At 36.9% G+C, this 13,224-nt stretch overlaps 1 protein-coding gene across 1 annotated transcript; it reads left to right on the top strand.

The window, feature by feature from the left end:
• The first annotated feature begins 3,378 nt into the window (after positions 1–3,378).
• 42sp43 (P43 5S RNA-binding protein) lies at positions 3,379–12,998 on the top strand. The gene is made up of 9 exons (XM_084131945.1): positions 3,379–3,649; positions 3,743–3,843; positions 4,213–4,309; positions 4,415–4,500; positions 4,617–4,690; positions 7,739–7,819; positions 7,953–8,182; positions 12,311–12,364; positions 12,534–12,998. Exons 1-9 carry the CDS (start codon positions 3,497–3,499, stop codon positions 12,786–12,788), a joined length of 1,131 nt encoding a protein of 376 aa, XP_083988071.1. The 5' UTR covers positions 3,379–3,496; the 3' UTR covers positions 12,789–12,998.
• Positions 12,999–13,224: the final 226 nt, after the last annotated feature.

Raw genomic sequence — 13,224 nt, 5'->3', positions numbered from 1 at the left:
CCAGAGAGCTGTATAAGGACATCAGGGATAAAATTGTAGACCTGCACAAGGCTGGGATGGGCTACAGGACAATAGGCAAGCAGCTTGGTGAGAAGGCAACATCTGTTGGTGCAATTATTAGAAAATGGAAGAAGTCAAGTCAAGTCAAGTCATCTTCATTTATATAGCGCTTTTAACAATGTAGATTGTTTCAAAGCAGCTTTACAGAGATAAGCGTATAATTTAAGGTAACAGAGATTGTTTTGGCTTTATAGCGGTTCTTTAATAAAGTTATTAATAAGAAGTTCAAGATGATGATCAATCTCCCTCTGTCTGGGGCACCATGCAAGATCTCACCTCGTGGGGCGTCAATGATCATGAGGATGGTGAGGGATCAGCCCAGAACTACACAGCAGGACCTGGTCAATGACCTGAAGAGAGCTGGGACCACAGTCTCAAAGAAAACCATTAGTAACACACTACGCCGTCATGGATTAAAATCCAGCAGCCCACGCAAGGTCCCCCTGCTCAAGCCAGCGCATGTCCAGGCCCGTCTGAAGTTTGCCAATGACCATCTGGATGATCCAGGGGAGGAATGGGAGAAGGTCATGTGGTCTAATGAGACAAAAATAGAGCTTTTTGGTCTAAACTCCACTCGCCGTGTTTGGAGGAAGAAGAAGGATGAGTACAACCCCAAGAACACCATCCCAACCGTGAAGCATGGAGGTGGAAACATCATTCTTTGGGGATGCTTTTCTGCAAAGGGGACAGGACGACTGCACCGTACTGAGGGGAGGATGGATGGGGCCATGTATCGCGAGATCTTGGCCAACAACCTCCTTCCCTCAGTAAGAGCATTGAAGATGGGTCCGTGGCTGGGTCTTCCAGCATGACAACGACCCGAAACACACAGCCAGGGCAACTAAGGAGTGGCTCCGTAAGAATCATCTCAAGGTCCTGGAGTGGCCTAGCCAGTCTCCAGACCTGAGCCCAATAGAAAATCTTTGGAGGGAGCTGAAAGTCCGTATTGCCCAGCGACAGCCCCGAAACCTGAAGGATCTGGAGAAGGTCTGTATGGAGGAGTGGGCCAAAATCCCTGCTGCAGTGTGTGCAAACCTGGTCAAGAACTACAGGAAATGTATGATCTCTGTAATTGCAAACAAAGGTTTCTGTACCAAATATTAAGTTCTGCTTTTCTGATGTATCAAATACTTATGTCTTGCAATAAAATGCAAATTAATTACTTAAAAATCATACAATGTGATTTTCTGGATTTTTGTTTTAGATTCCGTCACTCACAGTTGAAGAGAACCTATGATAAAAATGACAGACTTCTACATGCTTTGTAAGTGAGAAAACCTGCGAAATCAGCAGTGTATCAAATACTTGTTCTCCCCACTGTATAAAGCTGAGTATCATCAGCATAACAGTGAAAACTAATGCCATGCTTCCTAATGATATCTCCCAAGGGTATGTAGAGAGTGAAAAGCAACGGTCCTAGTGCTGAGCCTTGTGGTACGCCATACTGAACTTGTGATCGATAAGACATCTCTTCATTTACTGCTACAAACTGATAACGGTCAGATAAGTATGATTTAAACCATGCTAATGCAATTCCACTAATGCCAACATAATTTTCGAGTCTATTTAAAAGAATGTTGTGGTCAATAGTATCAAATGCAGCACTAAGATCGAGTAACACTAATAGCGAGATACAACCACGATCGGATGATAAGAGCAAATCATTTGTGACTCTGATGAGAGCTGTCTCAGTACTATGGTACGGTCTAAATCCTTGCAGATACCATTTCTTTCTAAAAAGAAACATAGTTGTGAGGATACCGCCTTTGAGACTATTAACAACATTGTTTCTCCTGCTACATCTCTTGTCCCTGTGTTTTCTAATGATGACTGCAACCATTTTCTGTCTCATTTTGTGGACAAAGTTATGGCTATCAGGGCAGGCATTGCACCATCAGCAATCCCCGTTATAGTTACCCAACAATATTTTTAGTGTCCCTTATTTTCCTATAAAGAACCACAATTGTTCTGTATTTATCTTTTCTGAAGTTGGCAACACATAGGGCAACAATATTCATTTTTCTGTCCAACTAACCAGACAGTAAAATGTGATTTTGTAACATAAAAAAAACATAATATCACTCACTTTATTGTTTTTACTGCACAGTTGTGCAGTTTTGGTGGATTTATGGTATTTTAATTTATTTGCCTCAATTTGTAATAATTTAAATATATACATTTACATAAAATGTTGCTATTTTATATAAAATTCACTATAAAGAACATCTACATTTCTCAATTTCACTCATGGTGATGAAATATGTGCCATAGTTTGGCTGCCATCTATTGAAAAACAAACAAAATAACATGACAAATAAAATTTAAATAACATGAATTTTCAACTACAGCCACTAGATGGTTTGCTGCAGAGGATTACTCAATGGCAGAAGGGGTGGTTTGATTCATAAAAGAACCATCACTGTTGCAAGGGACTGCACAGTGTTATTTTAACACTGGCGCTAAAACTACCTCAAGCTCCATTTGCAAAAAAATTTTCCCTAGCCACAGCCACTTCCATATTCTTTTTTTTTTCCATCTTGCTCTATTTGTTTACCACTAGTGCATGATCTTATAGGATTGCTAAAAGTCTGTTACAGGCATTAAAGTTAGCCCTATGCGTTTAATGGTCAGATATGTTGGACATTTAGATCTGTTTCTGCAATGTTTTTCAATTTTGTGGTTACCATAATGCTGAAGAGTGGCGCTTGTGCAGGCTGTAAACTAAAGTAGGGTTCACCTGCACGATTTTTGATACGATGTAGTCATCTGAGACAAATTATGAGAATCCTAAAAGATTTATCTGATTCAAAATCGGGAGTCTTTGATTGCTAGTTTGACATGTTCGCCAACAGCCGTTGGTCCAGCGAAATTCTGGCAGTTTCAGAAGATTTGATGCACAATGTGGACAACCGTCAAATCAACCTGTACAACGTTGTTTGGTTGTTTGCTAGCCACCATAATCCCCACATGTAAATGCAGCCCACAGTCACCATAAAGTACAATTATAAGTCCTACAGTGTATATGTCACACACACACACACACAATCAACTTGGTTGTACAAGTCTATTTTACTTAAATTATATTAAACTGATTTTAATAAATCATCAATCTTGTAGGACTATAAAAAAGTTTAAAATGGCTTAACTTATATTAATGAGCTAAAGTAATGTAAAAAAACATTTTTTTTTTTTTTTTTTTTTTTTAAATTGATTGAAGGCCTTTCAGTTAATGCAATCGTTAGACAGATCATTGTTTATGACACCGGCTGTGCTCTCATTAACTCTCCCTTATTATTGGCAAACATCATTAGCGCAACCATATGCAGGTGGTAGGAGTGTAAAAAGCTTAAAGCCGGCACGGTCATCAAGCAATTAATAGTTCGAACACAACGAAAAAAAAAAGAAAAAAAAAAGGTAAAAACGCATTGGTAGTTGCATGCACGTTTGTAAAATGATGAACACACAGGTGGTTAAGAAAGAGGATGCTGTGCCGCGACAACAGTTGTTTAACTGCTCTTATGCTGAATGTGGCGCGACATTCACTCGACAATGGCGTCTGCTGGAGCACGAGACTGTGCACACTGGTGCAGTGAGTTGTAATACACTTTAAGTGTAAGAAGAAAAAAAAAAAATCACTTATTTATGATCACATCTATAAGATTTTTCTTTTTATTCTCTTTAGCGGCCTCACAAGTGTGTATTTGTGGGATGTGGACGCAGCTTCACCCGTAAATCGCACCTGACTCGGCATGCTTCGGTACACAGCAGCGAAAAAAACTTCAAGTAGGCAAAATAGGGTTATTAAATGCGATCAGTTTAAAATAGGCTAGAGTATTTAGTATATTTGTCCGGCGTGTCCTGCCGTTAGACCTGTTAAGGCCCATGTATACACATTTGGGTGACTTACCTGGGTAACCATTTTTCAAATTCTTAATTCTGAGGTTATGGCATCGTATTAATTGAGGGGCTATGTGGATTATTTGTAGGCTACTTTAGTCATGTGTTGCAAGGGAATCCTTTGTTTTTAAAGTCTTTGTTTTAATGATTGAACTTTTGGCCAGTTTAGAATGAAGGTTCTTAATGTATAAACCTACTATTAATGGACTAACCATTTCTTTTTTTATTGACTTGAAAATGTTTATCATTGAGCAGGTGCACTGCTGCTGCTTGTGGCAAAAACTTCTACGCCGCAGATAAACTTAAGAGGCACGTGCGTTACGCGCACAGCGAAAAACGCGATTACTTCCAGGTTTGACTCCCGTTTTCTCTTCCCACCACCCATTTATTGGCTCTTGCCGCATTTTGCTGTTCGCGAAATAATTAAAGCTTACCAAAACTGAGTCTGTTTCCCCAGTGTAAAGAACATCAGTGCGCAAAGATGTTCAGGAAAAGACGATCGTTAAAACTGCACCTGGCGACGCACGGCACTTCAAGTTTCAGGTGCGTCTGCAGCCTAAACTTTTTTTTTTTTTTTTTTATGCTATAAATTATAACTTTGACTGCTGAAAGTAAAATATGGAGGAAATGTATATATAAAAAAAAAAATTCTGCACAAGATGCTCGAAAAGCAGCTGTGGAATGAGGTTTGAGTCTCACATTGCGCGGAAAGCTCATGATAGAAGACACACAGGTGAGGATTCATCAATTCTTTAAGTGTTCTTTTTATTGGCATTAACTGAATAACCATTGTTTATTTACTTGATTCTTCTATGGTAAGTGTGTACTGTCAAGTTTTTATTCAAACGAGACAAGGTAAAGTGCACTGAAGGGAATATTCTGTAACTTTTGATGTACAAGCTCAACTCCCAAGCATCTAAAATTGAAGGTCCTGACCATTCTATCCTACTGAGGCAAGATGGGGGAGAGCGGGGCACGACCTAGTGCTTTTTGACTTTCTCAGTTTGTGTAAACCTACTTGGGGTTCAGAGTTATCTTTCCCTGCATTAATTTAATTTCCCTGCAATGTCTACTATTGTTTTGGGTAACACTTTAGAATACTGTATCTTACTTACTGCATAACTTATCAGGAATTATTGAAGTACTAATAGGTAATTCTTCATTAACTACTTCACTATTGTTAACTACTAAGGAAGTTGTGTTAACTAATCAGTATGTAATATAATTTTATTGTTGTGATAAGTAACAGTTAGTTAATCAATAACTAATTAATTCTGTCATACTTCCCTATGAGCTATTATTAATTATCTACTAATTAAGGTTCAAGAAAAATAACTAAGTAACTAACATACAATGCCGATATGGTGCATTTCTTCAGCGAAATAAAGGTTTGTGTACCTTTTAATGAATCTATAAAATCATTACTGTGCTGTAAATCATGTTATTTTATGCAAGGCAACATACAAGGACACAATGTCAGTTAGCTAGCTAACGAGTCTGTCTTTTTTGCGTGATGGAAACGCCTGATTCCTTGCATAAAACAAATGTTTTTATTTCTAAAGATCCTAAAACATCAGATGTTAAAATATGTTCTTAGAGCTGTGCACTGTTTGTTTATGGGCAGGTTATGGAGTCAGTAACAGCATATTTTGGCTATGAGTGAAACGCAGGGCGGCGGTCTGGTAATTCTTTATTAATTACTAATGAGTTCCCTATATTTTCACTTTAGAATACTGTATCAGGTTCTAAGTAATTCCTGAAGAATGATCTAATAATTCTATATTAATTACTAATGAGTTCCCTATATTTTCACTTTAGAATACAGTTTCAGGTTAAAAGTAGCCTAATTCCTGGATAATTATTTGATAGTTCTTTATTAATTACTAATGAGTTCCCTATATTTTCACTTTAGAATACAGTTTCAGGTTAAAAGTAGCCTAATTCCTGGATAATTATTTGATAGTTCTTTATTAATTACTAATGGGTTCCCTATATTTTCACTTTAGAATACTGTATCAGGTTCTAAGTAATTCATGAAGAATTATCTAATAATTCTTTATTAATTACTAATAAGTTCCCTATATTTTCACTTTAGAATACTGTTTCAGGTTAAAAGTAGCCTAATTCCTGGATAATTATTTGATAGTTCTTTATTAATTACTAATCAGGTTATAAGTAATTCCTGCAGAATTATTTGACAATTATTTATGAATTACTAATAAGCTCCCTTTCAGTTTCCCTCAGTCGTTGCCTCAAATACATGAATTTACTCAATGGCATATGCTGAGGAAAACAGACACACACAGTACTTTACAGGTATATTAAATATAAAAAACTAATCTGAGGTAAGTTGAGTGGGGTTCCTTTCTGAAGTTGATTTCTTACAGAACACCACACAGGTAAAACCCTCTTTAACATTGTATGCATTTGTTAAAATTGTATTTTCATAATACTGCTTCTATTAATAACATTAGTAAATAAGGAAGGTCACAACTCAATGTAGTTTGTATGACTGTTCATTAGTTACTACTTAATAATTCTTCTTGAACCTTAATTAGTAGATAATTAATAATAGTTCTTCAGGCGGTATGACAGTTAATTAGTTATTGATTAACTAACTGTTAACACAATCATAAAATTATTTTACATACTGATTAGTTAACATCTTCCTTAGTAGTTAACAGTAGTGAATAACTAGTTAATGAAGAATTACCTATTAGTTCTTCAATAATTCCTTATAAGTTATGCAGTAAGTAAGATACAGTATTCTAAAGTGTTACCTTGGTTTGTTTAATTAATAGTGTATTTTTTTTTTTTTTTTTTTTTCTTGATTTGAAGTGAAATGTGACATGCCCCATAGGTAACATGTTATCTGATCTAATCAAAAAATATACAAGACTAAAATATTTTTCAATAAAATGCAATTAACTTTCATACAAAATAATGGGGCTTTTTTGAGTTTGACGACAAACACACCAGAAAACACCGCTATAGGCTACAGTATAGTTCAAAACATAATACAATTTCTGAACATTGACTGTCTTTATTCACTACTTTTTATGGTCCCTCAATAGAATTCATAAGTTGTTAATGTGAATTACATCGCTAACATCACAGAGTAGCATAGTTCTAATATGGGCACATTGTAATACAGGGTGATGACGTGCCCCACCTGCGCAACCATGGCCTCTGTTAAAATATAATCAAATTAAAATATCAAATTTGTCTAATTTGAAATAAACATACATAATTGGAAAAATGTACATTTACTTTTGCTATTGTTAAATGTTCAGTGATATCGTCCAAAGATTCTTATATAGTGTTGAAATGTCAACTAGTAAATGCTAGAAAAGTAAGAAAAGTAAGTTTCGTCATGCTAGCATGTATGAAAGTATTTAAAACGTGTTACAACTAGCCCCACTTTAGGTTGTGCCCTGCTCACCCCTATTGCAAATTTTGCAATACTGGAGCTTAAAAATAAATGGCTTTTTATTGAATCGAGCAAGGGTTATGCCATCTATTTTCTCTGAATCAAAACACAGTTGGGCCAAACCCAGACAATCTTGGTCACAACTCCATTTTGACAATGTGCAGTTTCTGCCTTTTAAAGTTTGTTCGAATTTTCAGTAGCAGGTTAATCTATTTGTACTGTAATGAAGTACAATTACTCAAACATCTCTGCTATTATTACCAACTGACTGTATAAAAAAGAAAATGGCAGAAAGAGACCACTTTATCCGTAACGGTTTTTACAATGGCCACCCAGTAACTGTTTCTTCAGGTTATCACTGTCTTTATGCTGAATGCCCCATCAGTGTGCACACCTGGAGGAATTTACGGAAACACATGGCGAGTCACCCAGGTAAACCAGTGCAAACATTTTAGTTATTGGACGTAAACTGCCAGTACCTTTCCATTTCCCATGAGTGCTATGCATGCTCCTTGTGACCGTAATGGTTTACACAAGTTCTAAAGTCACTTAATGTCGTCAACAGCATCATTCTCCTGTATGGTATGTCAAAAGGCCTTCCGGAAACGTGATGCCTTGAGAAGGCACAAGCGGACACATGCCTTGCAGAAGCCAGTTTTGCTATGTCCCAGTCAAGGTTGCCAGGCATACTTTTCCACAACCTTCAATCTACAGCACCATATTCGAAAGGTTCATCTGCAGCTGCTCTCCCACGGCTGTTCCTTCCCTGGCTGCAGCAAGACTTTTGCCATGCGTGTGAGTACAGTGAGGAATGTGGTAGGGATTGAAGAATGGTCTTGTGATGTCTATTAGTCTTTTTGAAGAAATTTAAATTGCTGCACTCACATGCAGTCGAACTGTAGTTGAAATCCCCCTTTTTGTAAAGAAATAGGATAACCTTTTAAATCCTATTCCTGAGACCCATTACGCTGCATATTTTGTATCTTATCTGTGCATCTCTTCACTGAAAGGTGGTCCCCAGGACCAGCATTAAACTACTGTCACAGATCCAATTTTGTCTTAATATTAAAAGTTTGGTTTTACTAGTGCTGTCAAAATTATTGCGTTAACGCATGCAATATTTTTTTTGTTTAACGTGTTAAAAATATTAAACGCAGCATAGGCCTGGGCGCAGGGTTCGAATTATGATTTCATCTTTGTGGGGGTCTCTTTAAAAAAAGAAAAGAAAAAAAGTAGCCTATGAGCAGGCGCGGTAGCTTAATGTAATATAAAAATATACAAATTTGTAAATATAATACAAATTTAATAAAAAAGCGTTGGTAACACAATTCAATTTAATTAAGTGGTCCAGTGGTAGAACATTTGCCAAACGCGTCAGAGGTTCTGGGTTCGAATCCGCACTCATATCAGTTTTTTTTTTTTTTTTTCATCAAATCCGATTATGTTTATAAGTGGTTCTATATCAGGCAGAGACACATTTGTGTGCATTTTGTTTTGTAATTTTACTGGAACGAATAGAGAGTCTCCACAACGGATTGAAGCGCGCCCGAGTGAAGAAACAAACACAGTATCCGCGCCAATGATCGCAGCGGCACTTTTATCACTTGATTTAAGCATAAGGATGTACCGTAGTGTGATGACGATCCGAGATCCCGCGAGATCCATGTGTTTGGCATCTTGTCCTATCTTTTAAGTCATGCTACAGTAGTCTGAAGGAAAAAGTGCTTTATTTGTAATTTAAAATAATGGTGCTGATGATTTTTAGAGACCCCCACAGGTGTATGATTTTACTGCTTTCATGGGAGCTCATCCTCTCTCTACGGGAGCTCAGCTCCCACGTAATTCGAACCATGCCTGGGCGATAAAACTTTAATGGTTTTTATAACTCTAGTTTCTCGCTCATTTCATATAAAAAGACATGTGCTAATGAGTGACAAGCAAAGAGACAAGTTGTGTTGCTGTGAGGTTTGGTTGCGCCACTTGACACCAGAACACAGACACGTTGAATTTTAGGTGTGCGTCAGGGAGCTGTATCAGTGGCGCACAATGCAATGATTGTCATTGTTGCATTTTAAGGTTTAGCCTATCCAGTTGAACCCACAAAATGCGCACTGCTGCACTGTTCACTTAGACATTTTAGAGAAATCTTTAAAAAAGTTATTAATTAAAAAAATGATCAACCTAATGATATGGAACTTTTTTTTTTTTTTTTTTTGCTGTATGACCCAGCTGTAACGGCACTTATTTTTTCGTCATCCGTTGGCCAGCGTTACGTTAAATGGCCACGCTCTTAATCATACAAATGCTCTTAAACTATTCAAGTGCGATAAGACCGAATTCAGTGCAGTACTGGCACGCACATCTGTGGATCTCCTGTCTGTGACATGACTTGTGCGCACAGAAAGCTGCTTCAGAAAGTGCTTGAATGAACGAAAACACAATTATGCCAAATGCCCGTTTTGTAGAGTATCCTTGTCTTAAATGCAGGGTTCGAAATGAGGGGGGTCTGGGGGGGTCCCGGACCCCCCATAAGTCATTAGGGACCCCCCATAAGAATTTATTTTTGGATTTTGGGGGGTCCCCAACAAATATATTTTAACATTAAAAATGATTGTGAAAATGATAGGTCTTTAGTGACGTTTTATATTTATAACAGTAATTAATTTATTTCCTAGCGCGAGGCAGCAATCAGGGCAGCGCCGAGTGAGTTCCTATACAGCGTCACAGATTGTTGTTGTGGTGCTCCCGCAGACACGCACTGTAGCTGAACGCGGCAAAACGAAACCTCACAAAGAGTGAAATCCTGAATGAAAATCCTGTAAGTGCTTCGATTATATTTATATCTCCATAATTGCTTATAGTAAAATATTAGGAGTTCGAGTTCCTATATCAAAAGTTGCATTAACTAGATACCCAGTGTAATGATTAGAAGAGTACGTTTGTCAACGTTTCTTGCTACAGTAGCTGTAACGTTTTGTGTATGAAGCCAAATGATCTGCCAGCTAACAGCAGACTATGGAAGCTTGTTTCCGCCACAGAGTGAAAAATAAAAAAGATAATTGCGACTTTTTAATCTCACAATTCTGACTTTTTTTCTCACAATTGCGAGTTTACATCTCACAATTCTGACATTTTATCTCAGAATTACATGATATAAAGTCGCAATTGCAGGTTATAAAGCCAGAATTGCGTGATATAAAGTTGCAATTGTGTGTTATTAAGTCAAAATTGCGTGATATAAAGTCGCAATTGCGTGTTATAAAGTCAGAATTATGAGATATAAACTCGCAATTGCGAGAAATATACTTGAAATTCTGACTTTTTTCCCTCAGAATTGCATGTTTATATCTCGCAATTCTGACTTTATAATACGCAATTGGGAGATATAAAGTCAGAATTGCATGATATAAAGTCGCAATTGCGTGTTATAAAGTCAGAATTGTGAGATAAACTATTCTGAGGTAAAAAAAAAAAAGTCTTTTTTTCCTTAGAATTGGACTTTATATATCACAATTGTTAGTTTATATCTCACAATTCTGAGAAAAGATGTCAGAATTGCGAGATATAAACTCGCAATTATGTGTTATAAAGTCAGAATTGCGTGATATAAAGTCGCAATTGTGAGATAAAAAGTCGCAATTTTCTTTTAAAATGTTTTATTCTGTGGCGGTAACAAGCTTCCATAGCAGACCTAGCAGCTAGACTAGTTATTCAAAGCTAGCATAACAACCTACTTGTCCAGTCAGTGATTACGAAAGATAACCAGGTCTGTGAGTTGATTAAAGTGAATGTGATTTGAGCATGAATGAGTATATACATGAGAGCTTGGTAAGCTATCTAGGAAGCTAATATTATTTTTCTTAATTTAGAATCCTGCATCACGGAGAGAAAAAGAACTTTGTTGCTCCAGAGTTAGAGGTTTACCTGTTAGATTACAGCCACTTCTCCGGACACCACTACAATACTGGGCCTAGCCCAAACCATGAAAAACATCAAGACCGTTATCCCACCTTCAACATTGGTCCATTTAATTTTGCCTACAGTATATAGTGTAGCAAGGTAGTCTTCAGAATTTTTAATAATTTAATAATTAAATTTTAGGGGACCCCCCAAGAGTCCTAAGTCATTTCGAACCCTGCTTAAATGAGTTAAATGAACGTAAAGAGTTGTGAGAATGTTATGCGTGTCATACCTGCCACACGATGCAGATCTTAAAATGACAGCAGCCTAATAAACCCACTGATTCTGTCTCATTAAGGATAATCAAAGAAAGTCACCAACTCGCTGCTCTCGACTGAATAACTTTTATATAGCTTTAACAAGGATTAATCTATTCCATTTATAGTTTATGCAGTGAAGACTGACGTGTTTAACTTTATTCAATTTCTGTACATATCCTACCTGTTAGACCTACAATATCTCTGAATAGTGAGGTGGCATTTTGATGTAGAACCTGGAAGAGCTGCACTCTGCATTTTCCGGTTATCTCTGTAAAGCTGCTTTGAAACAATCTGTATTGTAAAGCGCTATATAAATAAAGGTGACTTAACTAATTTTGAACCGTTACACCTCTAATGCTGAATGGCTATACTTAATAAAATTGAAGGAAAAAAAATCTTTCATAGACCTCTTTAGCAGTATTGGGGATGTTTCATTTAAAATTTGCCATGAAACAAATTTAAAACGCATGCTACTGTCTTTGCTCTTTCTTTTGGTTGGTTTGGTTTTGGTTTAAATGTGAAATTTATTACAAATGAAAAGTATTAACTTTAATGTTAGGAGCGGATTAATCATGATTATATTCAGAAGTGTGATTTAATAAAAATGAATCACAAGCACAAGTTTTTACTTGTGGGGCCACACGTGTTCACATGTTGGAGTTCTATATTGTGTTAGTAACCCTTACCTGTGCTCTTTCAACAGGAAAGCCTTGTCCGCCACATGTTGCGTCATGAACCTGATGTGGCCAAACTCAAGGTAGTTATATCCCTTAAGAGTATGATGGGTTAACAGTTGCTTGAACTACATCAATGGCATCTATGACATGCTGTACATTGCCAAATTAACAAATCAGTTTTATGCAGGTTTCTTTTTATATATAAAACGCAGCCATTTCTGTCTCTGTAACTTGTGTAAATGTATTTAGCATCCACATAAGCGGAGCAGTAAGAGTTGGCAGAAACGATTGGAAGGGCGGAATCGACGTCCTCTGGTTGAAGACCTTCACTCTCTTTTTTCATTACGCATGAACATCACTCAGAGGGCCAAACTGGAAGCTGATCTGACAGGCCTGTTTAATGAGCGCAAAATCCCACACCACATTGATCCTGAAGTAAATTTGCGAGATCTGTTCAGTATTCGGGCGACTCCACCAAAGGTGGTTGAAGAAAAAAAAAAATAGACCCAAACACCCCCCCCCCCCACACACACACACACTATTTTATTTTTTACTTATGTACAAATACTGTGCTGACATGCATTCAGTTTGTTGAAAATTTGTTTTGTTTAATGTTAGTACTTTAAGTACAGCTTTTCTGTTATTGGGCTACTGAGAGCAGAAATTAGTTTTTGTGAGTTTGAGTTCTCTATGCTAAATAAAAGGAGTTTTGTCAGTCTGGCTTCTGCACATTTTCATATGGTTTGTAGTTCCTTAGTTTGTGCAATATGTTTTTTGAAAGTGATTTACACTTGCATCTCTTATGTGAAAGGTGCGATACATGCATCACACCTTACATGTATCTTATGTGATGCATGTTTCGATTTTCACGCAAATAATTCAATGCACAGGTGTTTTGATTTGAAGTTGCAGATGTGTAAAGTGACATTCACAAATGCCA

The sequence above is a fragment of the Abramis brama genome (genome assembly GCF_963993115.1).
Source record: "Abramis brama genome assembly, chromosome: 12".
Lineage (NCBI taxonomy): Eukaryota > Metazoa > Chordata > Actinopteri > Cypriniformes > Leuciscidae > Abramis > Abramis brama.
The sequence above is the reverse complement of the archived record's forward strand: the minus strand, read 5'-3'. Positions and strand labels throughout refer to the sequence as shown.

Excerpts from the sequence above, each read along its gene's own strand:
- 42sp43 (XM_084131945.1), top strand. The coding sequence starts at position 3,497 with ATGCACGTTTGTAAAATGATGAACACACAGGTGGTTAAGAAAGAGGAT. Across the intron at positions 4,310-4,414 it reads AAAAACGCGATTACTTCCAG|TGTAAAGAACATCAGTGCGC; the intron begins GTTTGACTCCCG and ends CTGTTTCCCCAG. Across the intron at positions 12,365-12,533 it reads CTGATGTGGCCAAACTCAAG|CATCCACATAAGCGGAGCAG; the intron begins GTAGTTATATCC and ends AAATGTATTTAG.